General features: G+C 53.4%; 1 protein-coding gene across 5 annotated transcripts in view; it reads right to left on the bottom strand.

Annotated features, from left to right (window-relative positions):
* CUX2 (cut like homeobox 2) overlaps positions 1 to 25,463 on the bottom strand; it is a 66,568-nt gene extending 41,105 nt beyond the window's left edge. The window contains exon 1 of one of the 5 annotated variants that reach the window (XM_071572273.1): positions 25,374 to 25,463. In XM_071572273.1, the coding sequence (XP_071428374.1) occupies positions 25,374 to 25,436 (63 nt within the window). In that variant the 5' untranslated portion in view covers positions 25,437 to 25,463. Of the gene's footprint in view, positions 1 to 24,384; positions 24,464 to 24,555; positions 24,686 to 25,078; positions 25,137 to 25,373 lie in introns of those variants that run through there. The other 4 variants (XM_071572269.1, XM_071572266.1, XM_071572272.1 and 1 more) reach the window with 4 other exon arrangements.
* Between the last annotated feature and the right edge of the window lie 2,521 nt (positions 25,464 to 27,984).

The raw sequence follows: 27,984 nt of genomic DNA, 5'->3' as shown, positions 1-27,984 counted from the left end.
AACCATCTACTGATTCATAACAGTGCAGGGGAACGAATGAATTTTTTTAAAAATTTATTCAACTACTAAATTACCCATGAAACCGGAATAGCTGACAGAAGTAATCTGAATTATTATTAGCTCTGCAAGTATTCTGCATTAGCCAATTTAAAACCACGGCTCACAGGCAGAAACCAGTTAGTACAGGCAGGGTGTTAAATGACTGCCATAGTTCTTCATTTTACTGCTGCTTACGTTTAAAGGTCAAGAGATAAAAATTACATATGACTGCAAACATAGAAAGGGTGTTTATCTTTTTTTTTTTTCCCCATGAATCAGGTCAACCAGAAACTTTCCAAACTTGGAGAGATGATTGTGTCAACCCCAATGCCTTTGAACCACTCCAGGGTTTCAGAGGGGGTTGTGGAGGATGCACCACAGGGGGTTGCTCTTCCTCCTCATCCTCATAGATGCTCATGGCAGAGAAATGGGAGAACACAGGGGTGAGATGGTGCTGAACTCCAGAACATGGGCATGGTGGTGTGACCCAATGCCCAGCAGAGCTGGGGACACGGCATGGAGAACCCCACAATGACAGCGGGTCCCATGGGGGAGGACAGGGGTGCCTGGAGGAGCTCCCTGATCCCTCTCCATCAACTCCAGTGCCAGGAACTGCTCACAGGAGGATGAGCAATTCACCCTCAGCTGATATCCCTGCTGGGCTCCTAATCCAGGGGCTGATTAGCCAGAAAAGAAAACTACCTGGGCATTTGGGCACCGGCTGCTCCTGGCAGTGTCAGCCCCTGGTGCTCCTGAAACAAGGGGAGGGGATGGCACCTGGGGGAGGCACCCACCGTGCCATGAATGCCCCCATTTATAACTCCTCTCAAGGTGAGAGCAGCCCCTCAGATGCCAAACATGCTGCAGCTTTCTTTGCCCTTTGCCAGGCAATTAAACCTCTGCAAGGCTGGGGAGGGACAACCTCAACCCCTGGCATGGCACCTTTGGGGTCCCCAGTGCCCATCTGGGGGTGAAGAAGGTGTCTGACCCCACCAGCCAAAGGCAGTGAGGGGTGAAGTCACCCCACACACATCCCACAGGGCTCTCACTGGTCACTGTGCCCATTTCCCATGGGTGAGGAGGGCAGGCCGGGGCGGGCTGCCAGGCAGAGCCCCCAGTGCCCGCACGGAGCCGGCGGTGTCTCTTTAAGTGCCCCCAGCACTGCATCATCCCTTCTCTTCCCATTCTCAGTTTTATTAGCAAAGCAGCACAATGTTTATCCGAGTGGGTATTACATTTGCCAGAACAATTACGCTATGACAAATGGCACATCAATGCAATCCATCACCCCAGCCCAGACAGGAATCCTTTATCCTGGGCTGCCATTAATTCCCCGCCGGGTCTCTGGGGTGCCATGCCTCGGTAACCATGGCAACCCGGGGGACGCGATGGCACCGCTCTGGGAGGGATGGGCACCTCGGCGGGGCGCTGGGAATTCACCCCTGGCGCTGGCACGGCACCCTTGGGATGGGACATGGGGTGGCATTCACAGGGTGAGACCCCTCCAAGTGGCATTGGCATCGTGAGGAGCCCAAAGTCAGGGTGAGGACACTGGGAGAAGCCACAGAGGGTGGTGGCACAGGAAGGTGGTGATGCCAGAGGATGGTGGCACAGGAAGGTGGTGACGCCAGAGGATGGTGGAATGGGAAGGTGGTGATGCCAGAGGATGGTGGAATGGGAAGGTGGTGACGCCAGAGGATGGTGGAATGGGAAGGTGGTGATGCCAGAGGATGGTGGCACAGGAAAGAGGTGATGCTCCCTGAGAACTGAGTTTGGAAACAACCACAGGTCTCAGGTCCCACCAGGGCTAAACCCACAACTGCACCAAAGCTCATTATGGGATGAGATCCAGAGGCACCGACCCCCAGCCAAAGCCACCTGCCCTCCCAAAGATGCCTGGGCTGGCACATCCCGCTGGGAGATGCCTCAGTGCTCCCTTCCCACCCATGAACACACAGCTTGGACACTTCCTTAGAAAGAAATAAAGACAAATTGCACCAGGCAGGAATTCCCAGGAGCCAAAACCAAGAGGAAAAATCAAACCCTTCCCATGGCCACACTCTCTGAAGCACCAAAGGGTTTCTCCTCCTCTGCCAAATCAATGTGGCCCAACCCAAAGCACACGCAGACACCCTCATCCATCTCCCCTGCTCCATTAAGCCATTCCCAGGATCATCTGATCCCCATTTATAACGTTCCATACATGGTCTGAAGACTCCTCTAATCAGTAATTAGATGCAACACTTCAAGAGATGAAACTGGGAGGGTATTTCACTCAACTGTGCTGGACTTTCCAAGGGTCTGCTCTGATTCCAACCCTCCCTAGAAATGGCTCAGTTCACTTTTGGCAAAGCAGACAGATTTGGGTGGGTGATGTCACCATCCCAAACTCTTCCCACTCGTCCCACTACAGAACACAAACCTCCAGGAATATCCCTGGAGCATCCCCCCCCCAGCACAGACCTGTCTCTCTCCCTTCCCACCCCCAAGCAGTGCCAAGCTGGGAGGAAAACTCAGATTTTTTCCCATTTTCCTGTAGGTAACACACTGGCTGCTGCAGCTGCCACAATAAAGGCATTTTCTCTCCAGCCTCTCCCCCGTGCAGGGCCAGAGGATGGTTCTACCCCCCTGAATCCTGTAAATCATCTCAAAGCCATCCTTACAATTTATAGGGAGGACATTAAACATTATGGCCACTGACGGCATCAAATTACGCTTGAAAAATTGAGTTCTGCGGGAAAATGAATTTAAAAACTAAATTAAATTAAAACCTAACTGAATTAAAATTAGGTTTCTAAACCAAAATGACTTTTTAATATTTTCAGGAGGAGGGAAAAAAAAAAAAGAAACCCACCACCCTTCTGTCAACTAATAAAATTTGCCAGTGTCTTTTACAGCTGACAAGTCCTGTCTGGGAGCAAGTCTGGTGATGCTGCATAATAAATAACTGGGATGGAAATGGTGGAGGAGGGTGGGATGATCAGCTGTGCCATCTCAGCTCCTTCAAAGGGGGCTGGGAAAGGACAGAAGGACCCTCGAAGCAATTAAAAAATAATCATAATTAACACAATCTTGAGCAAACACCTGGATGGGGCAAATCCAGCTGTGCCCGACATGTCCTAATGATGTTGCTGCAGCCCCAGTGCACTGGTGGGGTGTCTGGGGACCAGCCCAGCCCATGGATCATCAGCATTCCATGGGGTTGCTTGGCTGGGGATGTTGGAGGAAGGTTTGCTGAAGCAGGATCTTGGGATTCCAGTCACCATGAATGAGGGCACTTAGGTGTATCTTTTCCCCAGGCCTCTTCCTACCAGATCTGCAGGGGCTCTTCATATTCCATGAGTTCTGATTGGTCTCATTAGGATGGGGAACATGGATCAGAGTATTCCAGCCAGGAGCTGGAACATCAGCAACAAAGCACCATGAGATACCACCTACTCGTGCATCTCGTGGAGATGCTGATGCAGCGCTGGTGGGATGTCTGGGGACATCCCAGCACATGGATCCTGCATCATCCCATGAGGGTGCTCAGTCAGGGGTGCTGGAGGGAGGTTTGGGGATGCAGGACCAAAGGATTGGGGAAAAGATTGATCTAAATGCCCTCATTCCTAGGTAGGACTTTGCCAGAAATATTCTCTGCCAGCTCTGCAGGGATTTATCAAACCCTGCAAGTTTTGGTTGGTCTCAGGTGGATGGGGAACATGGACCACAGACTTGAACTGGAACACCAGCAAAGCACAAGACACCACCCACTCAGTCCATCTCACTCTCAAGGCTCCAAACCATCAGCTGAACCTTCCTAAAGCCTCTCCCCGGCCCTTAATGGCGGTAATTAATTCATCCTGCTCTTTAAGCAGCGCTCGATGCACGAGCTGCCCGCTCACATCTTGATCTGGGGCTGTCAGGGCTGTGATGGAGGAGCTGCACGAGCAGCCTGGGCGACCACACACCTATTGATTATTGGTGCAGGCAGATTGAGCGGCGTCACAGCGACAGGGCACAGCCCAGGGAGCTTTGGGGACAGGACACCAAGCAGGCAGCTCTGCACAGCCCAGGGAACTCTGGGGACAGGACACCAAGCAGGCAGCTCTGCACAGCCCAGGGAGCTTTGGGGACAGGACACCAAGCAGGCAGCTCTGCACAGCCCAGGGAACTCTGGGGACAGGACACCAAGCAGGCAGCTCTGCACAGCCCAGGGAGCTTTGGGGACAGGACACCAAGCAGGCAGCTCTGCACAGCCCAGGGAACTCTGGGGACAGGACACCAAGTAGGCAGCTCTGCACAGCCCAGAGAGCTCTGGGGACAGGACACCAAGCAGGCAGCTCTGCACAGCCCAGAGAGCTCTGGGGACAGGACACCAAGCAGGCAGCTCTGCACAGCCCATCCAACCATTCCCAGCATCCAGGAGCCTGCAGGTATCTGGCCCTGCAAAGCATCCTGAGGAGCAACAGCAGGAGGATGTTGGAAAGGGAAGAGCTCAACAGCAATTTCAGCCCCACAACCCTTTTTAAATGCTCTTTTTTATCTCTCCCTGTTATTTATTGCTCGGCTAAACTGGCAGTTCCCTCCGTGGGGGACAGTCCCCCCCCTCCTGGCTGCTGCTTCCCAAGATGCCAGACTCGGGGGCAGCCTGCGAGACGCCAACCCTACGGTCCTCTTTCAACAACATTAATTATCTCGAGCTTTCCACAACAAAAAAAAAAATAATCTTGATCCCACTGGCTGCCAATAGTGGTGGAGCCGGCGGAGGAAAAGGCTTTTATCTCCACATCTCAGAGAAGAGCCTTGTGTTTGATCAGTTGGGGTGTTTTTTTTCTTCCCTCTTTGTACATTTTGAACTTTATAGACTGATTAATTCCTCCTATCATGGTAAACTGCTGTGTACACTCTCGAGTGTTGACTTGCTTTTCTTTCTATTAAAAAATAAATATCTTCATAAGAAATTAAAAGAGCTGAGCACATCTTTGCTCCGTAAGCAAGCTGGGAAGAACCTCAGCCTGGATGAGGATGGAGGAGGGGAGGGAGGCGAGTTGAAAAGATTTCTTTATTTTAAATTAAAGTTTAGGATTAAAGGCATCAGGCTTGCAAGAGTTATTGTGAAAGCCTTTTTAAAAGTCCCAAGTGCATAGTCCATAATCTGCTTTTAAATGGCTAAATTTAGAACAAGAAACCCTCCAGCCCTCCAAACTCCAGCCCTCCACGTCTGGCACCGGCCAGGGCTCCGAGGGGTTTTCATACAATCACTGCTTCCCAAACACCAAACAAGATTTACACCATTTCTGTAAGCCCTGGCACCACAAAGCCCAGCTTTGCTGGGCTCAGTATCAATCAGATAACAAGGAAGTGCCTGTCCCTGCTGCCCATCAGCACGAAGGATGATGGAGTCAGGAGAAATGGATTGGAGCCACTGAGTTCAAACGTGAATTTCTCAGAGGCAGAAACCAGCCCAAGTATTGACAGGCCACATCAAAAATCCCATTTCTTGTTATTTATTCCCCACTTTTTCATTTTGCCAACTTATCTTAACCCTGACCTCCTATCACAGACCGAGGGATCAGCTGGAAGAAACTCTGAGTGGTCACAACAACAGAAGGTTTATGTTTTAGTCTCTTACTTTGCATCGTAAGTTCTGTAATTGTGTCCAACACACACAAGAGTTGACTGAGTTTGGAGCTATCTGGGTTAATAAATGCTTCCAGATTTATGGCAGTTACTCATGCAAGGACCACATCACATGTAAATCAATACCAGAAAGAACAATTTGCTAAAAATATAAATACCATGTTTAGGCTTCAACAGTATCAGTGAAGTGGGATTTTTTGGGGCTGTGTGTAAAATAACTGCACCTGCTGGAGTTACCAAGACAGGCTAGAATAGCAATCCAGGTGGAGTAACCCCTAAAAATAAGGAACATCAGCTTCCAAAACAGCTCCCAGAGCCCCAAGGGGCTCAGGGACTTTGCTTTCCATCCACATGGAAGCTCCTTACAGAAATAAGAAAAAAATTGAAAACAAATAATTTGCAATCAAATGCAAATTGATTTGGAAATAGACAGGAAAGCTGCTGCAAACCCTCCTGCAAGGAAACAGCAGAGATCCATCCATCCATCCATCTATCCATCCATCCATCCATCCATCCATCCATCCATCCATCCATCCATCCATCCATCCATCCATCCATCCCCCAGCAATCCAGAGCTGGACCCAGAGGCGGTGCCAGTGGCTTCCCCACTCCAGCCTGACCATCCCCATCCATGTCCTCGTTTGGCTGATACCCAGGAAGGAAGCAGAGACCTGGCGTTCATTTTTGGCATAGATTTTGGTTTTCCCTTTGCATCCACTGCTGGGCATCCCCATGCCATGGCAGGGCAGGACATGCCACCCCCACCCAGGCAGGATGGGTGCCATGGGAAGGCCCCTTTCCCAGGGGATCCAGGGCTGTGCCAAAGAGAGACATCTCTGCCTGTGACTCCATAAGTCAGAATAAAAAGCCGAAGCTCGAGCACAGCGCAATTAACGCAGGAAGCATCGATTTCTGAGCGGCACCAAGCTGGCTCATTAATCCCAGGTGCTCCCACAAGCCAATTCCAGCACTGGTCTCCCCAACAGGAGGATGTGGAAGGCTGCAATTCCTCCCCACACTGACCCTTTATCAGCTCAGAGCTCCGAACACCACACACCCACAGCCCCAAACCCATGGCAGCTCCTGGTGTTGTGGAGCCATGGGAGTCACCAGCCTGGGAAATGGGCTGTGAGTCCAAGGGCAGCATCCCACCTGGGACTGGGGTGAGGTTTGGATGCAAGGATGACTTTCTGGATGGGAGGGACGAGCCACCTCCATGTGCCTGAGCTCAGTCCATGTCACAGCATCCAAGCAAAATTCCCCTTAGTCCACCCAGCAACACCTTCTCCCCAGCAAGGATTCAGGGAGTGGGGTGGGGAATGCCCTGAGTTCCTGGGAAGCACCTGGACGTCACTTAAACCTGTACAAACCATCAGAGACCAAGGTTGATGCCCCAGTGCCAGCTGGCCAGGAGAGCATCTTCCCACACCAGGAGCCTGATGGCTCCAAGAGCCCCGGGATGGGGGATCCTGGATTTAGGAATGTGGCTCAGACAGCTCAAATATAACCCTGAAGAGGGATAAAATTGCCTTTTTGCCCCAAACATCCCCAAGCTGGGGCAGCCTGGATGTAGGAATAGAGCTGAGGCAGCCAAGAAACCACTGTGAGGAGGGAAAAGCTGCCTCTTTCCCACATGGACAGGATGCAGCAGACGGAGGGGAAGGAAGGAGGGAGCAGCCTCCCCTCTGGAACGAATGCCAAAGCTGGTTTGCACTTGACAGAGGCTGACAAGAGCAACAATCACAGATTAGTAGGAAAACTTCTTGCTTTTCAACAAAGGTTAATAAATAGTGACAGCATTAAGTCTCTTCTGATTAACTATGCTGAAAGATATTATTGCCGTTCGGAGCACGGGATCATTATTGGATTAACCACAGTGGATCAGGATGAAATGGGAGGTTTAATGTGCGGCACAGGCTGGCACGGGGCAGGCACAGCAGCTCCCTCCTCCCTCCATGCAGAGATTCCACCTGAACCACAGCCCCTCTCCAGTTTGGGGGGAGTTCCTTCCTTTCCTCAACTCTAACAAAGCCACAGCGACCACACCTGAGAGGCATCTCAAAATGAGCAGCAGCTTCTGGCTGAAATTCAGCCCCAAATCCTCTGTCACTTCAGAATCTGGGAGGGGTTTGTTGGGCTTCAGCACCCTGGCATGGAGCAGGCAGGGATGTGGGCAAGGAGCAGGCAGGGATGTGGGCAAGGAGCAGGAGTTGCTACTCTAATTAAGGAGGCACTAAATGAAACACTTCTGCCCACCCTGTGCTTCCTCACCCTCTGGGCAGAGATGTCTTAGGGAGCAATGCCCAAGGGCAGAGCAGGGCATGGGACAACTCCAGCCCTGGGGTCATCCGTGCCAGGCATCCCAAGAGGGACCAGCACGGCCCATGGAGGGACCCCTGCAGGGACAGCCACGGCAGGTGGGATGGATCCGAGCTGGTGATGGGTGGGATGAACAGGGAGGGCACCATCCCCAGCATCCCAGGATGTGCAGTCACTCTGCAGGAGGGGGCACATGGACCCAGGGTGGCATGAGGGACATCCCGCTCCAGGTGCCAGGCTGTGCCCAGAGGGAGCACACAGTGGGAGGTGGTGATGGTTCAGCTGGAATGACCTGCAATGACCATCCAGTACACGATGCCCAAAGGGAGAAGCTTTTCTAAGCCAACAGTTAAACCCCCAAAGGCAGAGGACAAAGGGCTGGCACTGCTGGTGTCACACAGAGAGAAGGGACAACCTGCAAAGCCTCAGGGTTTGCTGCAACTCAACTGTTTCCACACAGCACATCAATTCCCTGCAGCTGCTCACAGGGCAGTTTGTGCCCAAACTGGAGGCTCAAGACAGGGCTGCTGCATCTAATTAGACAAACTTGGGCCAAATCCAGGCCCAGTCCAGCCTCACACCAACACAAGGATGCCAGGGAGGAATTTCACCCATTTCTACTTAAAATTGTCTCTTGGAAAAGCTCATGACTGAGAATTTTGTCAGCTTGGGGGTGTGCTTGGGATTCCTCCCTCCAGTCCTCCCACCAGGACTTAAAATACCTCCAGGAGTGGCCAGGAGAAAACATAATAATTATTATATTTATCACCTTATAATAAATAACAGGTTAAAATCAGGGGAGGGAGAAGGCAAAGCCAGAACCTCTCCCCAAGGAAAGGATGGATGGGGAAGTGTGGAAACCCTGCAGATCCCACCACAGCCCCAGCACCTCCTGGAGCCATCTTGGATGAGGCCATGGGGCAGGAACTGGAATCCTGGCAAAGACTCCAAACCCCAGAGCACCCAACAGAGCTGCCTGACACCCTCTTCCTTAAAAAAAACCCCAAACTAGTAGCAGAAGTGGTTCTTTAAAAAAAAAAACAAAAAAAAAACACAAAAACCACACTTTATGAAAAACAGGATGCATTTTCTCCAGAAAAGTTGTTTCTGGCTGAAAAAACCAAACTCCAACACCTCCCAAAAAGGAAAATTTCAGTGGTTACATTTCAGGAGGATCTCTCCTATTTCTCATTTCCACTGTTGACTTTACACTCACCTCACTCCACTGCACATCCCCAGGACGAGTTTATAACATGCCACAACAGCTTTGCTATTCTATTATTATATTTTGTCTGATTTTTATTTTTAAAACCACTAAGAGCAGCTGTTGCTTGGCACCAACTGGAAGCCCTTCTCTCCCTCCTTGCAGCAAAGGAGGGTTTGTTTGTTGTAATGAAGCCACTTTGCACCCACATCAAAGTCCTCCCCTGTTTGCATCCTCCCAAAAGTGTTCCACACTCGTGTCAAAGTGTCAAACTATTTCATTACCACGCAAAGCAGAGGCACTTTGACTAGAGGAGATAAGATGGTTCAGTCAATCAGCATCCAGAACAGCCTCCCCAGGATGATTAAAGGAGTGACAGAACATATAACGGGGTGGTTTCAGCCGCAGCATCCGAACGGTGGCTGGGGAGGGAAGAGCAGAGCAATAAATAACAGCACCGAAGCAAAGCTCAGGAGCAAGGCAGGAACATCCCACCATGCTCTTCCTGGGGTCACCATTCCCCTTGATAAATGGGAAAAAAAACAGGGAATATAAGGAACTGCTGCCCAAAGGGAGAGGTGATTCTGGTGTTGGCTCGTCCCGCTGTCAGTTCTGGTGTTTCATATTTGAGGATGGAGTTTGGGGGGATCTCTGGCCTTGGGGGTGGGAAAAGGTGATTCAAGGCTGAGAAGTGTCAGAAAGCCTAAAAACAACCCACCTCAGTACCCAGGGGAAATCAAACACCCAGGTGGGAAAGCCCACACTGTGCCCACCTTGCAGGGTGAGCACAGCAGAGATGAGGAGGCACAAGGGATGAGGATGGACAGGAGGGATGTTACAACACCATCCAATAAATCCACACCCAGTGAATCTGCAGACTGCAGGGGAAGGTGCAGGGCAGGGAACGGAGCTGGGAAGGGGCTGGAGGGGCTGAGGGAGCTGGGGAGGCTCAGCTGGAGAAAAGGAGGCTCAGGGGGGACCTTTGGATCTGCAATCCCTGCCAGGAAGGGGGAGCCGGGGGGGTGTTGGGCTCTGCTCCAGGCACAGGGACAGGAGCAGAGGGAACAGCCTCAAGTGGCACTACAGGAGTTTCAGGTTGGATATTACAGAAAATTTCTTCATGGAAAGGGTGGCCAGACATTGGAATGGGCAGTGTTGGGAACACCACCCCTGGAACTGTTCTAAAGCCACATGGATGTGGCCCTCAGGATATGATCCAGTGCTGAGCATGGTGGTGCTGGGTTAATGGTCACACTTCATGATCCTGGAGGTCTTTTCCAGCCTTAAAAATTCCACAATCCCATCCCAGCACCGAGGTGGGACCTGCACACACCACCAGGACCTCCAACTCCATTAATTACAGAGCAGAACAAATGAACACCAGCTCTCCCCCAGCATCCTCCCTAGGGAACCTCCCACAGGGCAGACAAGCCACCCAAATACCCCCTGAGCAGCCCCAGGAGCAGCGAGGCCAAGCCAGGGAATGTCCCACAGGGCAGAAAATCCACCTGAATCCCACCTGAGCAGCCCGAGGAGCAGCAACTCCAGGCCAGGGAATGTCCCACAGGGCAGAAAATCCACCTGAATCCCACCTGAGCAGCCCAAGGAGCAGCAACTCCAGGCCAGGGAATGTCCCACAGGACACACAAACCACCTGAATCCCACCTGAGCAGCCCCAGGAACAGCAGTTCCAGGCCAGGGAATGTCCCACAGGACACACAAACCACCCAAATTCCCCCTGAGCAGCCCCAGGAGCAGCAGTTCCAGGCCAGGGAATGTCCCACAGGACACACAAGCCACCTGAATCCCACCTGAGCAGCCCCAGGAGCAGCAGTTCCAGGCCAGGGAATGTCCCACAGGACACACAAGCCACCTGAATCCCACCTGAGCAGCCCCAGGAGCAGCAAGGCCAGGCCAGGGAATGTCCCACAGGACACACAAACCACCCAAATCCCCCCTGAGCAGCCCCAGGAGCTGCAGTTCCAGGCCAGGGGCTGCAGCAGGACCTGCCTGCAGGAGCTCCCCGGCACTATCGATCCCCCAGCAGTAACAGTGGTATAATTTTTGCTTAGCTTCAAATACCTGGTGCTCATGAATTCTTTGGCCACAAGGTTATAAAGCATTCTCTAAAACATGAGAAAAAGATTAAGCCTGCTTATAGTTAATAATATACTGTACACTGTCTATCAAGCTGGCTGTTTGCTATTGAGAGCCTACTATTAGACACTTATTTAAAAGGCCTTTCAAGGCTTCCCAAGAAAGTGCAGTTATGCATTTTTTTTCTGGCAAGAACTACTATAGATAAACATCAATTCGCTCCTGTGGATCACAGTGGCAGTAAATAAATGTTTCAGGAGGTAAGTTCCATACAAAGCCTCCTCAAAGCTCCCATTTCACACAACACCAATGTTTGGCCTCTGAGAAAGAAAAAACTCAGAGGTTGCTTCATCCAGAGCTGAATTATCAATTGTAGCTGCTGAGGAAAAAAATGGAAAGAGGGTGTTTGAGTGGGAGGTAAAACAGCGTGGCTGGATGGCCATGCCAGGTGACACCAAATGGAATGTGGACCCTCAAGGGTGGAATCTGCAGCCCCCCAAAACCATCTCTGGGGCTCCTCATGGTGGTGGGGAGGGAGAAGCAGCTCCAGACAAGCTCAGCAGGCAATGCCTGTGCTCAGCTCCTTCAGAGCTCTGCAGAGGAGCAGCCTGGGATTATCCATCATAAAATATGTCACCAGAACACCCCCACTCTGGTGGAGCCACAAAAGCCACAGCCCCTCCATGGGGAGGATGGAGAGGGAGGTGCCCAGACAGCAGGAAGGGGTTATGAACCACCACGATCCCAAAGAGCTCCTTGAAGCAGCTCAGGATTCAGCCACGGGGTAGAAAAGCTGGGCAGGCAAACCAGCTCAGCTCAGCTCTGCTTGAAGATGTGATTTTGGTGTCCCAAGGGGGTCCTCCCCACTTATTCCCTGTTATTACACAGTCCCTGGGGGGCACATCCAGACCCCAAGCTCCAGGGTAAGCTGGCACTGCCAGAGCCAGGCCTGTGCTAATATCCAGGACACTCCATCTGCTCTTTAAATAAAGAGATGCTGGGCTCTGTTAGTCTGGTTTAATTATTAGCCTAAAAAAAGCCCAGAACACAGAAAACCTTCCAGGCTCAGCTTGTGCATCCTGGTGGGAAGGGAGTCCTTCAAAAGGAGCAGGAGGGATGGGCAAGGAGAGGAGCCCTGCTGCCAAAAGGCAAATCTGCATGGACCCCACAGAGTCCTAATGAACCCAAACACCCTGTGGTGCCCCAAACTGTTGGAGCAGCCCATTTAGCTCAGACCTCAAGGAGGAAAAAGGAGAGGATGAGGTGTGACCTCAGCAACACTCAGGGCTGTACCTGCTGCTCTTGGGACCTGCTGGGGCACAAACTCAGACCCAAAATTAATCACAGCATTATTTCAGTGGGAAGGGAACTTGAAGATCATCTTGTGCCACCCCCTGCCATGAGCAGGGGCACCTTCCACTGTCCCAGGTTGCTCCAAGCCCTATCCAGTCTGGCCTTGGACACTCCCAGGGATGGGAACCCTGGCAAACCCCCTGAGCTGCAAAGAACAACCCCCCTGCAAGCCCTTAAACTGCAAAGGAAGTGGCACAGCCCCATTTCCAGCCCCATCAGCACCATTTGGTCCCATCACACAAGATGTGGCTCCCACGGGGTGGCAGAACCAGCCCCAGCACCACTTTGGGTCAATCCTGTCCACAGCAATGACACCAAACCCAGGGAGCCAGCAATTAATTTACTCAGCTGCTAAAAACACAAGAGCAATTTTGAGAGTTAATAAATTACCAGAGAAGCCAAGAACTGGGCAAATCCCCAGGGCACCTCCCCACTGACAGAGGCTGGGGATGATCCTGGGGATCCTTTTGGGGGAGTTGGGTGAGGGAGGGCAGGGCCAGGCTGGGGATGATCCTGGGGATCCTTTTGGGGGAGTTGGGTGAGGGAAGGCAGGGCCAGGATGGGGATGATCCTGGGGATCCCTTTTTTGGGGACTCAAGGGAGGGAAGGCAGGGCCAGGCTGGGGATAGTCCCAGAGATCCCTTTTTGGGGGAATTGGGAGAGGGAAAGCAGGGCCAGGCTGGGGATAATCCCAGAGATCCCTTTTGGGGGAGTTGGGTGAGGGAAGGCAGGACCAGGCTGGGGATGATCCTGGGGATCCTTCTGGGGGAGTTGGGTGAGGGAAGGCAGGGCCAGGATGGGAATGATCCTGGTGATCCTTTTTCGGGAAATCTGGAAAGGGAAGGCAGGGCCAGGCTGGGGATGATCCTGGTGATCCCTTTTTTGGGGACTCAAGGGAGGGAAGGCAGGGCCGGGTTGGGGATAATCCCAGAGATCCCTTTTGGGGGAATTGGGAGAGGGAGGGCAGGGCCAGGATAGGGATGATCCTGGTGATCCCTTTGGGGGGAGATGGGTGAGGGAAGGCAGGGCCAGGCTGTGGATAATCCCAGAGATCCCTTTTTGGGGGCCTCAGGAGAGGGAGGGCAGGGCCAGGCTGTGGCCCCAGCGAGGATTTGCGTATTAGTAAAAACAAACCCCGCTGTAAATAACGAGCCCCTCGTCCTGTCTCCACCACGCTCCTCTTATTGAGTGAGTCAGATGTTCTGCTGATTAAAAATTGATCCATTTCAAAATCTAATCAACAGAATAGGATTCTTTCATATGTTATCAAGGCAGCTGCTGACAACAAAACCCCAACCTGTTATTAACCCATGAACCCCGATGACCTGAACCTGGCTGGGCTCCTCAGCTGTAAATTATTCAGCAGCCCAAGAGCAGTGCCCAGAAGGCTGATGAATTCCCACCGTGCCCAGAGCTGGGGGGTCTGAGCCAACCTCCCCAGCCAGGGGGCCCTGGGGACACAGTTCAAGCCACTCTGCCACTCTGTGTCATGCCTGGGAATACATTACAGGCATCTGCCTCACAAATGTCTGGTCTGCTCCTTTTTTTTTTATCTCTTCCTGTCTTTTTTTTTTGGCTTGGTTTGAAGTGGCTTTCTGGATTTGGCACCTCTGGTCTCTGCTCAAAGCCAGTGTCACCACCATGGAGCAAAACTCAGGGAGCAAAGGGTTTGCATCCCTGCCTTGCTGGCTTGGCCATGAGGAGAAGGAAAATCCTGGGAAAAAAACAACTCAGGGAGCACAGAGTTTGCATCCCTGCCTTGCTGGCTTGGCCACAAGGAGCAGGAAAACCCCAGGACAAACTGGGACTTGCTCCATTTCAACTGTTATTTTCAAGTCCCGCTTGCAGCGCTGCCCACACTGCTCAACCCAACAACAGGTTGGTGCCATTGCTGGGTGGCCTCTTGGGGATCTTGCTTTATGGGCTGGGAATGTTCCTTCACATGGGCACACCATGGGCATCATCAGACAGGACTCCTTCTCCAGGGAGGTCTTGAAAAAAGATAAAACCACCACAAAAATGCTCCACTGATGTTTTTCCCTGCTGGGGTTGGTACCCACTGCCCATTTTCTGCTGGTTTTTTGGTTCTCCCAGTCCTGGTAAGAAGGGGCTGTGCTCATGCCCACACCATGGGTAGGCACCACGTGCTGCTGACTTGCAAAAAGATGATGCAGAGAAGGTCCAGCCTTGCCACAGATTCCAATCCCACACCGGGATCGCTGCTGGATGAGCCACCACAGCCCCACCTCGTTCCCCAAACCTCAAACCAACATCTTGCTGCAAGTTTTTTGGCAAAACTGGCAGTTTTAAGGGTAGACTTTGATGCTTTTAAGGGCAAAGCCCCTCTACCCAACACTGCTGAACTCTTTATTTCCTCCCCTGAGGCCACCCCAGCCTGGCTGATCCTCCTGGCTCGGATCAGGATGGAAAAAATTGGCGCCACATAAACCAAGCTCAAGGATAACGACAGCTCTTCTCTTCAATCCTAATATATTTATAAGCTTAATGACTCTCTGACCTCTCCTTAAAGCCCAAAGTAGCCCTGGGGAGCCCCCTCAGACTGGCTGTGATCGATCCTGGCTGGGCTGCACCTCCCAGGGATGCTCCAGGATGTGGGTGGGAGGTGAAACCCCTCCTACTGCCCCCACAACCAACACCACCCAGGGGCTGCTCTGCTGTTTGGCACTGAGCCCACCACGCCATGAATGGGAACCCCAAATGGCTCCACATGGCTAAAAACACCTATTAGTGACTTTTTCCCCCCTACATTACATCCCAAAGGGCTTTAAGAACAACCCAAAAAGCACTGCTGGCAGTGGCAGTGCCCACAGGGATGCTCCTGGATACTCTGGAATTCTCCAGGGATTCTGGAGCCTTGTGCTCTCCCTGCCTGCTGCAATCACAGCCCATCCCTGCAGCTCCAACACCAGTGCACAGACAGCACCTCCACCAGCCCTGGATCCAAACCTCAGGTGAAGAAGTCAGGGCTGGAGGTGTGAGGGTAGAGCACAGTCCCCTCTTAGCAGGTGTGGGAGAACCAAAGAAACAGCAGAAACTGCAGTGGGGACCAACCCCACCAGCAAAAACACAACCAGAGCATTTTTGTGTTAGTTTTATCTTTTTTAAACCTCCCTGGATAAAGACTCCTGGCTGGACATGCCCAGGCTCTGCAGCTGGGGAAGGCTGATCACCCACCCACCTCCTGGATTGGGGGTCTGTAATTTCCACTGCTCTGGGGCACCTGGATAAAATCCCCAGGAGCTGCATCCCCACATCCCTCCTTGTGCATCCCCCTGCCCAGGGCTGTGTGGATTCCCCAGCCAGACCTCCCCGTGGACCTCAGCATCTTTCCAGGGATTCTGCCCACTGGGATACCACAGGGATTCAGACATGGAGACCACAGCAGGGATTTGCCTCTCAATAAACCCTAAAATTTCATTATATTACAAGGTAGATATTGGAGAGTGAGTCTTGGAAGAGAAATGGAGTGACTGCTCCAGGCCAGAGCAGCCCCATCCTGGCACGGGCAGAGATCCATTTCCAAAATCTGCAGGGATTGTCTCACCACCACCATCCTCCTCCTCCTGGCCAGGGCAGGAGGGCTCCCCCAGCCCCGACCTCTGCTGCCTCCTCTCCATCTCATAATCACACTTGTGCAAAGCCATTCCCGTACACAGGGAAGAGAGGAAACATCCTTGGAGAGCCTCACAATCAGACAATTTTTAAGATCATGGAGCATTAAACCATTCCCAATAGGGTTTACTAATCAAACAGCCAAATCCTTCATAACCAACCAATCCCTACAGAGCAATTAAATCCTTCCCCTTTAAAACACTTGGCACGACGTCTGGGGAGAAACAGAAAAATTTGCAAAATTCATTTGATAAATTAACCAGGGAAAAGAAAGAAGTGAATCAAGCTTTGTTCTTTTCATTTTTTTTAATTATGGAATTCACAATGCCTGAATAATGTTTAATAAGAACTATGAAAATTCCTAACAGTATTACAACACAACACAAAAGAATTAACCTGGTTACCGTGAAAAATTGCATATTTAATTAAGAACAGAGAGTTCAAAACTATCCAGAGATTTCAAAAGTACCGTTGCCTAAGGGGCTAAATTACACGCTCGCAGTGCTGCTAACAGGGCTGGAGCTTGCAATCATTACCCAAGTGTCCCCATTAAGTGACAATGGGCAGATGACATCAAATTCATTTCAAAAGCAACAGGAATTGAAGCATTCGCTTGGGTAGTGGGAAGGAAAGCGACTATCCTGCTGGTATAAACCAGACCCCTTGTTGATAGAGGCAATAATTAAAGAATAATGTTAATTAGCTGCTTTTATTTGAAAGGCAAGTGCAGTGGCAGGAGACATCACCTCTGCGGCATGTGCTGGGGCTGGGGGGGGCTGCTGGGCTGGGGGGCTGGACAGGGCACAGCCCTGCTGGCCCTGGGCACCTGTTGGCCCAGCCAGCCCTCAGCTCTGCCAGGGATGGGCCTGGGAGGAGTGTGGGGGTGGTTGGGATGAGGGGGGCACAGCCCATCAGCAGTGCCAGGGAAAGGGAACCGGAGTGGCACGGCCAGAGTGTCCCATTCCAGCACAACTAACGTGGCACCAGCAACCACTGACAGGAGAGACTCCACGGACTGGCAGAACACCCTGAGTGGGAAGAGACACACAAGGGTCATCCAGTTCAACCTCTGGCCCTGCACAGACACCCCAACAATCCCCCCTGTCTCATTGCCCAAACCCTCCTGGAGCTCTGGCAGCCTCGGGGCTGTGCGCACTGCCCTGGGGAGCCTGGTCAGTGCCCACCACACTCTGGGGAAGAACCTTTCCCTGAGATCCAACCTGACCCTGCCCTGGAAGTTCATCCCCACCATCCTGGGGGTACAGGAAAAGTCACAGCCCAGGGGTCCCAACAGCCTTCCTCCAGCAGGGCACCCTCCTCCCCATCACCCCCTCCCAGCCACCGTGCCGGGCATCATGGGGGGCTTCCAGCAACTCTGCTGCCCCAAGGCAGAGCTGCCCCCTCGGCCAGGAAACTGGGGGGCTCAGGGGGGCAATAAAGAGCTCTCCCCCAGCCAGGAAATTGGGGGGCTCGGGGGGGGCAATAACTGCTCAGCTGGCAGGGATGAGGCAACGTTTGTGAGTCACAGAGACAGCTCCCCCCTGGAGTGATGGATGGGGAATAAATGTCCTCTGCAGTCGGGCTGGGCAACACCGTGCTGGGCAACAACACTGGGCTGGCAACACCACGGTGGCCAACACCAGGCTGAGCAACAACACCGGGCTGGGCAACAACACCAGGCTGAGTGAGCTACACCAGGCTGGGCAGCACCAGCCCGGCTGTACCTCTGTGCTCACGGCGCACATTACAAGCCCCAGGTAACACTTTATCATGTTCTCCCGACGAAAGAAAACAAAGGATGCTCGAGGTCCTGACTCGGGTGTAAAACCACGGCAGCGTTTCCAAAGGCAACGGCGGCGCCCGGGGCGGCTGAGGCAGCCCCAGCTCCCACCCCAGCAGTGTTTGCACGGGGCTCAAACCGGTTATTTGCTTTTTCAGGAGCGCTGGTTGCAGGAGGACTGGCTGGCACAGACACGCCGAGCCATCGATACCGAAACGGCCCCAAGATCAGGAGCAGTCGCTTAAACTGCAGCAAAATCAACGCCCTGGGTAGTGCTGGGGCAGCTCTGGGGAAATCACATTCCCACCAGAGCAAAAGGAAGACCGTGTATATTAAGAAAATTAACCTTTTCCCCCAATCCTTGCAAATTGTTAAGAAGTATTTCCGTTCAGAAGAGAGAAAAAAGATTCATAGTTGAAAAATTTAACAGCACATTACAAAAACTAAAAACTTGAGCTTACAGAATTTGTTTAGTTGAATACACACCTCTAACCTTAGTCCAAGACTCAAGAGAATTGTTTTAGTCCTAACTGTGATCTCTCCGTGTGTTTTTCTGTATTTTGATTAGTGTGCTATGTGTTCTTTCTTATATTTTATGTTTAGTTCATTGCCACTTTACTGAAGTTTTTAATGTGTCATTTAAAAGGCTACAACAAACTAGTGCAAAAAAAAATTAAACAGCAAGGCCGTATGAGAGAATAAAAGGCACCAAAACCATTTTGGAAGGAGGGGCTGGAGAGTTCAGGGCAGCTCAGCTTAAAAAAGCCACCAAATGAAGGTGGGAATGTTGAATATTGCAAAGCAGGGCTTGGGCAGACACTGTCAAAGTAATTCATATTAAATACATAGCTGAGGTTGAAGGAGACCATCATCACACAGTGTCCCCCATGGGGGTCCTGCCTGCAATCCTGGGGGAGCAGCTGCTGCCCCCCATGGTCCCAGGTTCCCTCTCCATCCTGAGCTGGGATGGGGCCGCCCCACCAAGGGGCACCTGCTGCTGTGCCCTGCTCATTAACACCACTCTGGCTCATAATGGGCACTCCAGATTTCAAGCTTTTTGGGTAGAGTTTGCTGATGGCCCCCCACAGCTTGCTGAGTTCCAGAGCCAGCTCTGCGTTGAGAGGCTGGACCTCTTTGCAGAGGTGTCCCTGAGATCTCTGAATGGGGACAGAGATGACACACCCAGCCCTCCTGAGGGGCCTGTGCTGCAGCAGAAGATGGCCCAGCCCACAACCACCCACCCAGGGCATGGGCACAACCCCCCCAATGCTGCCAGACCCCCCTGTTGGGGGCAATTCACCCCAAGGTGCTGGTTTGCAAAAATACTCCAACCCTTGTGCCCCAGGACAGGAAACTGAGGCCCAAAGGGAAGACCCAGAGCAGCAAAGTGTGTGCTGGGACAGAGCCCAGGGCAGAGGCACAGCTGTGCCAGTCCATGCCAATCCAGAGGTTTCACAGAATTATGGAATGGTTTGGCTTGGAAGGGACCTCAAAACTCAGTCCCACCCCCTGCTGTGGGCAGGGACACCTCCCACTATCCCAGGCTGCCAAGCCCTGCCCAACCTGGCCTTGGACACTTCCAGGGATGGGGCAGCCACAGCTTCTCTGCCCATCCTGTGCCAGGGCCTGCCCATGCTCACAAGGAAGAATTCCTTCCTAAAATCCAATCTAAATCTACCCTCCTTCAGTTTAAAGCCACTCCCCCAGTTCTGTCACTCCAAAGTCCCTCTCCACCTCTCCTGGACTCCCTTTAGTCACCGGAAGGTGCTCTGAGATCTCCCTGAAGCCTTTTCCTCTCCAGGCACCTGCGATGGGGAAAGGGACACAATCCCATTATTTGACAGCAGGCTGGGAACAGCAATCCTGAGTTTTAACCCTCAGGCCCCAAAATGATGGGGTGAGGCTCCCACAGACCCCACTGCCCCCAAAGCCAAGCCTGGAGAGCCAGAATCACAACCCAGCAGGATTTGGAGCAAGCCAGACCCAGCATGGGGCCAAATCCTCCTTCCAGGGTTTGCTGCCTTGCAAAGACAGACCAAAAGCTGCAGGAAAACGTGCACCACAGAGGAAAAAAAAAAAAGGTAATCAAAGAAAACTCAGTCACAGATCCTGTTGCAACACACAGGAGAAAGTGTTACTAAAGGGGAAAACTTTTTAATAAAGTCTGCAAGTATATATTCCTCCTTTATCAACCTCAAGATTTATTGACCCGAGGAGCCATATTGACTGAATAAATCTTGATAATGACCCCAGCAGAAGTCAATACCTGCTTATTATCTCCCAAGTTGGGGAATTACATCTTTCGGTAATAGGAGCAAGGATGGTACAAAATGTTCTGAGAAACTTCAGCCAGGCTTTTTGGGGGGAATGGATGTCTCTAATGTGCCTTTTCCAGTCCCAGAGGGAACGTGCTACACCATCAATACAGCAAAGGAGCCCAGCTGGGGTTTCTGCCTCAAGGGGTGGAGAGGGGGGAGCACAAACTGTCACTTCCCAATCCTGAACGAATCCCATTTCTGGGAATGCTGAGGAGCAGGAGCTGCAGGTCCCACTGCCCTCCCTCGCCCCCCCCCCCCCCGCCCTCCCCTCCCTGCCAACAACAACCCTGTCGGTTCAATTTGCCATGTTGTGTTGGCAGCTCCCAGGAGAAGTCCCCAAAATTTGGGATGTGGGAATTCCTGCAGCCAGGGATGTAGCACCACGACCACGCCAGCACCCAAGGGAGGAGGGGAGCAGCAACACCATCCTTATCCCATGGGACACACAGACACCTCTGGGAACCAAAATGCACTGTTTTTTTCCAACCAGGAGGGGGAAATGGGGGAGCAGACAGTCCCTCAACCCCCAAATCCATGGGCAAGCAAATACTCCTGCATTTAAAGATGGTGCTTCTTTTGCCAACAGTCACCTTCCTGTTGAGAAAACAGGAGCTCTGGGACCAGCACACACAACAATTTGCCTGTATTTTTATTTCACACCTCTGTAAGCAGCAAGAAAAATTAACTGAAGGGAGCAGCTCCTGAGCCAACACATGGAGGGAGATGAATGGGAGCTCACTGAGGCTCTTGGTTAAGCAAGTGCCTCCTGAAGGACTCGCAGGCTGGGAGTGCCCTGCTGGCTTCATCTGGCCATAAATAATAATTCAGATCACCAAAGCCTTTAACATTCTGCTCCACCTGCAGCACAGAGCCCTGCTGAGCCCTGCCAAACTCAGGGTGAGGAAACAGCTCCCTGCTCAGTACCATCAGTGCAGGAGGACCCCCTGGCCCCCCTCCAGGACCCCCCATTTCTCTGAGCACACACAGCAGCCCCAAGAGCTCCACTCACTGTCCCCATGCCCATCTCCAAGGTGGAAAACCAACCAACAGCCCATACTCTTCCCTCCAATCCCACAAAAATCAAATTATATTTTCATCCCTGTCCCCTATTTGCCTCTTGGCCACAATCCCTTTTTTTTTTGCCCCCCCTACCCTTCCAAGGCCACAGAGACAATCCACTAAACTGGATCAGGAGGCCAGCACATACATCTCTAATGGGCTGCAGCACGCACACAATTAATTAATGGATTTATTAATTAGGGAAGAAGTCACTCTCCAGGCTGGAATTGGGGTCACCAGTTTCTAAAGTGAGAGCTTTGGAGCTAAAGATAAACTCTCATTTTCTGCAGCTCTTCTTGTCTGGCAGCATCTCAATTATTCAGCCACAGGAAAAAAAAATCAGATTTCACTTCAGGAACTTCACGGTCCAACTTTCCAGAGATGCCCAACACAGACCCCACAGCAGGTGGGACCACAAACACGGCCCTTCTCCTTCTCACACATCAGAAATAGCACAAGTATCTACTGTTTGCTTCTAATAAAGGATTTGGGATGGATATTGCACCTCAGCCTGTTCCAAGGAGGGAGGGGACACCCAGGTGGTCACTGATGGGGACATTCAGACAAACACAAATCCTGCAGTGACCCAGGTTTGAACTCGCTGATGCTGCAGCACCAGTTCAGCTGAACCTCCCTGGTGGCACATGGAGGGGACAAGCATTTGCAGCTGTCAGAGCCCTCAGGTGAAGGACAGGGACATCCCCAGCGTCCCCACCAAGAGCCAGGTCACAGAGCACAGCCATGCAGGAGACAGCAGAGAATCCACACAGAGAGCACCACCACAACCATCCTGGTCATTGGGAACCTCTCAAGAGGAGCACACAACTATGAGCCAACACACAACCCACCCACAAGCCAGAAGGGTGCCAGGACCAGCTCCCAGTGCCACCAAATCCGCATGAATTGGTTAAACCTGATGATGGTGCAGCCAACGCTGCCCACGCCCCGATGCACCAGGAGCAGCTGGAGCCACTGGAAAGCACAGAAACCACATCCCCAACCTCACAGGGCTTCTCAGCCAGCCTCAGGCACAGCCTCACTTCCATAAACCCGGAGATTTCAGCTTGGAAAGACAAATTCCCCCCAAGATGGGGGCACCCAGAGCCCCTCGGGCTGCCCCTCACTTTCCCTCAGGTACCATCCCACCCTCCAGCAGGGATGGGGATGGGCAGCATTGGGTACTGGAGGAAACTGGAAGGTCCCACCAGTCTCCGTAAGAGCCATCAAATCCCCTGGCACCGGGGGAATCTGCAGAGGTGAAGCTCCCCAGGAGCACCTCGGCCTCCCCCCCAGGTTGTCCTGCTGCTCCACAAGAATGCAGTGAAGTTTATTAGCCCAAGCTCCAGGAATTAAGCTCCAGCCAAGAGGACTGATAGCTTATTTACTGCTGTCGTCTATATAAAGCAGAATTTTGACACATTGTTAAATGATGCACATTTAGATAAGTCAAGCTGTCATATCATTTAATGGATGTCTAAACTCCCTCTGTAGCTGATATGTAAAATTTATGCACTTCAGAATATCATAAGGTTATAATATTTTAATCACATCCACAGTTGTGGGGGATTTTTTTTCTACCTCCCCTAAACTTTAAACAGCAAAAACACTTCACCAACCAGACCACGCTCTGAGGCTCCAGGTTCACCCCCATCCGGCAGAAGTTTGTGCCCAACTCCAGCACAGGGAGAAATTTGCATTCCGGGAAATAAAACCAGGAACATTTTATTTGACAAACCAAAGGCTGGAGCCGTTGTAGCCGGAGCTCATCTGCATAATGAGATGTGAAGACATTTATAAAAGATGGCTCTAATCGCTCTCACTCGCCCGTTGTATTTATTATCCCAAATCAGCAGCTCGCAACTCTTTCCCGGTTTTTTTGCCGTTTTCCCATGGAATGGGTTGGATTGAAGCAGCACACGGAGCACAGAATCCATGCGGGGCTACCCAGAACGCGATAAACCCCGAGAAATTAAACACAAAAAAAACCCTACGAAGGTATGAATCCCACTCTATCACACACAAGAAAGCTGTAAAAAAATACTGCATTAGCAACGTACACAATAAAGCAATCTCATAACCCGGTGAAATACGCCCGGTATTATCTTTGATGGAATTTTATCTCCCCTCATTTCCGCGCCTCTCCGCTGTAAAAGGGCTCAGCGCCGTTTCGATCCGAGCGCTGCCGAGGAGCAGCACATTATCCCTGTGTTTTCCATATGCCCACCATTCATCAGGGCGGCTCAAACTCTGCCATTCCCGGCCAGCCCCAGGCCACCAGCGCTGCTCACACACATCCATTAAAAAGGAAGAACAAAAAAAAAAATCTCTTGGAAGACTAATAAATGATTGTTTCCCTTTTCTTTTTTCATTCTCATTTTCCATTTTTTTTTAGATTTTATTTTTTAATGGAGGGCATTAGGCCAAGCTGGCACAAGGTCACCTTTCCCACCGTGACTGCTGCCTGGCCAGGAGTCCGTGCCCAGCGCTCCCTCTGCAGCTCCGCACCCATCGCAGCCCCCGGAACGCCGGGCAGGGCTCGCTGCCACCTCCCAGCCCAGCCCGCCTCTCCCTCCGGCCAAGTTCACCCCGGAGACACCCACGGCAAAGTAGCTGCCAATAATTATCTTTAAATAAAGGTCTGCGCGCACCCAGGAAAAGTCATTAGGGCGATGTAGCGGGGAAGGCTTTTGTACCCGAAGCGCTGCGAGCCCCCGCGAGCCCCACCGCGATCCCTTCGCTCCCACAAACCCACCGGCCGCGGCACCTGCGCGACTTTTCGGGTCGCGCAGCGCAGACGCAGCAAATAATCTGCTTAAAAGCCAAAATGTATTAAACGCTGGAACTGTTGATCCGGTAGCGGGGCCCCATAAATCGCATTTCAATTTGTTTACTCCCCTCCGAAGCCTGGTGCATTTTAAACTCCGGAATATCCTACAGGGCTAAACGCGTTTAATACCCACGGAAATTCGCGTTCCGGCTGTTGCAGCGGCTCCAGGTTGGGTTTCAGCCCATTATGTTGGCAGAGCCATTGTGTTAATTATCCGCCTCCTATTTTAGGTGCGCATTTAAGGTCACAAACTGTCAGCAGCCCCCGGCCGAGCTTCCCCCGCACACGGTAACAAAGGACTTACCGGGAATTTCAGAGCCCGAGGGTACCACGGCGGGATCCGGCGGCCGCGACCTGCCCGGAGCCACAAAGGAGCTGCCGCCCCCCCGCCGCATCCATCGCCGGCCCGAGCGGCACCGCCTGGCACTGCCGGCGCTCAGGGCTGGCCGAGCCCCCGCACCGGCCCCGCACACCGGCCCTGGACAACAATGGCAGGGCGGCGGGGCTCGGGGCAGCCCCGCGGAGCCAGCCCCGCATCCATCACCGCAGCCGCTCCGGGGGCGGCGGGCACGGAGCTGCGGGGGGCACCGGCGGGCACGGAGCTGCGGGGGGCACCGGGGGCGCTCGGCAGCCCGTGGGGGGCACCTGAGGCTCCGCGGGGCGGGCGGGCACCGCCACAAACTTGGCGGGGCGGCGCGGGGGGCCGCGCTCCCCGCAACTTCATCCCGCGCAACTTCCCTCCCTCCTCTTCCTCCCTCCCTCCCCGCTCTCCCTCCCTCCCTCCCGCCGGGGCGGAGCGGCGGCCGCCCCCCCGGCCCCGCTGTCACCTCGGGGGCGGCGGGGCGGGGGCCGCGGCTCCAGCGCGGCTCCATCGCCGCTAGCGCTGCTCCATCTTCCCGGGCGGCGCCGAACAAAGAGCGGCGGCGGCGGCGGCGGGGATCAATTTCTGATACCTATCGATGGGGAAGGGCGGGCGGAGGGAGGGGGGCGGGCGCGGGGGGAGAGAGAGAGAGGGAGGGAGGGAGGGCTGGAGGGATAGGGGCGGCCGCCCGGATCACACCCCCCTCCCCTCCATCCTCCCTCCCGCCCGCCGCCAGCCCCGCGCCCGCCGCCGCCACCGACCTGGAGCCGGCGGACATCAAACCGTGTCCGGTATCGGCACATCGATCCCACCTCGGCCGCCATCTTGCGGAGGGAGTTCGGGGGCGCGGAGGGGCGCGCACCGCGGGGGGGGTCTGCCCGCCCCACCGGGGGCGGCCCCGCGCCGGGCACGGGGGGGGCACCTCCCGGACCACCCCTCTTCCCCCCCGGGACCACCCCCTTTCCCCCCCGGGACCACCCCTCTTCTCCCCCTGGGCCACCCCTCTTCCCTCTGGTGCCGCCCTCTTTCCCCCCGGGGCCACCCCCTGGCATCGCCACCCCCTGGCATCGCCACCCCCTGGCATCGCCACCCAGCCCCGCGACTCCCGCACAACCCCCCGGGGTCTCCGTGCCGGAAAGGGTCGCAGAGCCCTCCAGGCTGTGTTGGGGTTTTTTTCCCAGCCAAACCGAGGGTTTTAGCTGGGAAATCGCCAGCCAGAAGCCGCCAGTTAAACTTTTCCAGGTTTGGGGGAGTTTTGCTGGTTTTTTCTCTGAGCTGACCCATCCAGCACCTTTGACCTGCTGGGAATGGTTACAGCAAACACTCTCCGAGCACTGCGCGGCGCGAACAACAGTCAAAAATACACCGAATTCCGGCTGGTTTAGGGCTGCGGTTTTAAATCTCTCAGCGGTGGGCTCTGGAGAATCCAACCAACGTGAGCAGAGGAGCGGAGCCCACCCAGCAGTGCCGGTCCCTGGAATTCCCTTTCTGCTTCAGCACCACAAAAAAACAACTGTGCAGTTTCGGCCTCAAGTTGCCCCCTAAACCTGTTGTACTGAGCACCCCGCCATCCAGAGGGCTCGGAGAATCAATTCCCATTCCCTCGGGAAGGGGTAACCCCCCAGCAGAGCCCTGTTTGCCCTGGAGGGACCCCAACCCTGCCGGCTGTGACTCGGGTTTGAGCAGAAAAGGAAGAAGCTGCCCCAGGAGGCTTTTTGCAAGCAGGTATTTGCAGACCAAGCAAGGGCAGAGGTTTGACATCCCTGCCCAGGAGCCCCCAGCACCCCGGGCTGTGGTGCCTGTCCCTGCCCAGGAGCCCCCAACACCCCGGGCTGTGGTGCCTGTCCCTGCCCAGGAGCCCCCAACACCCCGGGCTGTGGTGCCTGTCCCTGCCCAGGAGCCCCCAACACCCCGGGCTGTGGTGCCTGTCCCTGCCCAGGAGCCCCCAACACCCCGGGCTGTGGTGCCTGTCCCTGCCCAGGAGCCCCAGCACCCCGGGCTGTGGTGCAGATGTGCTTGTCTCTGTTTGGGAACAGCCCAGGGGCTCCTGCCAGGCTGGGACACAAAGCCCCATCCCAGCTCCCCTCCCCAAGACGAGCTCATTCCACACCACCACCCCATGGAGAGAGGGATGGAATTCCAAAGTGTTCCCAGGGATTCAGAGGCTGCTTTGCCTTCGAAGCTGCAGAGAAGGCAGAGAGAATGAGGCCCCCCTGTCTTACCTGTCACCTTTTGATCCCTGTGCTTGGAAGGGCTGCAGGGAACACGGACACCAGCAAAAGCAGGAGTGTCCCTGCAGTGGTCACTCAGTCCTGCACTGTTCCCAAAGCTCTCAGCTCCTCTTGCTGCAGCAGGTCCTGCAGTGCTGGAGCCTGGCAAGAAACAGCCCCTCACAGCCCAGATAACACCCTGTTGCTGTTCCCTGCATTTTGCAGGACTATTGGGATTCCACTGAAAAGCAGCATTTGAGTTCAGAAAATATGGAAGAAAAGGAACACCCTTCGAACTGCTCCCTGCTCTGCAGGTGCTTCCAAGTGTCACAGGGCCAGGTCTGCCCCTGGGCCAGCAAAACTGTCCAGCAGGGCAAGAAGCACACCCAAAATGACCTTGGCCCCACGCTGAGCACAAACAGCCAGGAAATGATCTTGTTCTTCTCATCTCTTCCACTCAGAGAAACCCAGAGTTGCTCACAATCCCACAATTGCAAAACGCCTCAGGCAGAAGAACAAGTGAACAGAAAATCAAAGTTCAAAGGAAGGATTTGCAGAAACCGAGGCAGTTTGTGCTAGAGAGAGCCTGGGTGCTCCTGCAGGCTGTGTCAGCCTCTCCCCCACCTTCAGGACTGGCTGGGGAAGGGTTTCCCATGGCAGATCCTTCTCATGGTCTCACAAAAAAACATCCCCCTGGAACTGGGGGACCCCAGATGAAAATGCTGAGCAGAAATTTCCACCCCATTGGCATCAACAGCAAATTCCATGGATGCTCTGAGACCCCCCAACCACATGTGCTGCTCCTCCTTAGGGGCACCCAAGTCAAATCTCCTCCTTGCTCAGGGAACCCAAGTGCTATAATCAGATTTTCTTACCCCTACACCCTCAATCAGGGAGCAGAAACCACTGGGAGTCACTGAGATTTATAATGAGTTTGGGGCTGCTGGTGGTGCCAGGCAGCTGCTTCACCTCTGGCTTAATGAGACTGTAATTAGCCAGGGGTGGGAGCACAGACTGTGCAAGGGGAGATCCCACGTGGCAATTCATTTCCATCCCTCCCTCAGGACCAGGGGAAGGTTTCCTTATGGATGGGTCAGTAAACCCAGGTGGGATGGGTGGTCTTTGCTGGGGGTGAGCTGTTTTCTGCTCTTAGATGGCAAGG

This window comes from Pithys albifrons, chromosome 17 (genome assembly GCF_047495875.1).
Source record: "Pithys albifrons albifrons isolate INPA30051 chromosome 17, PitAlb_v1, whole genome shotgun sequence".
In the NCBI taxonomy this organism is placed as follows: Eukaryota; Metazoa; Chordata; class Aves; order Passeriformes; family Thamnophilidae; genus Pithys; species Pithys albifrons.
This window is presented reverse-complemented; position numbering and strand designations above follow the sequence as displayed.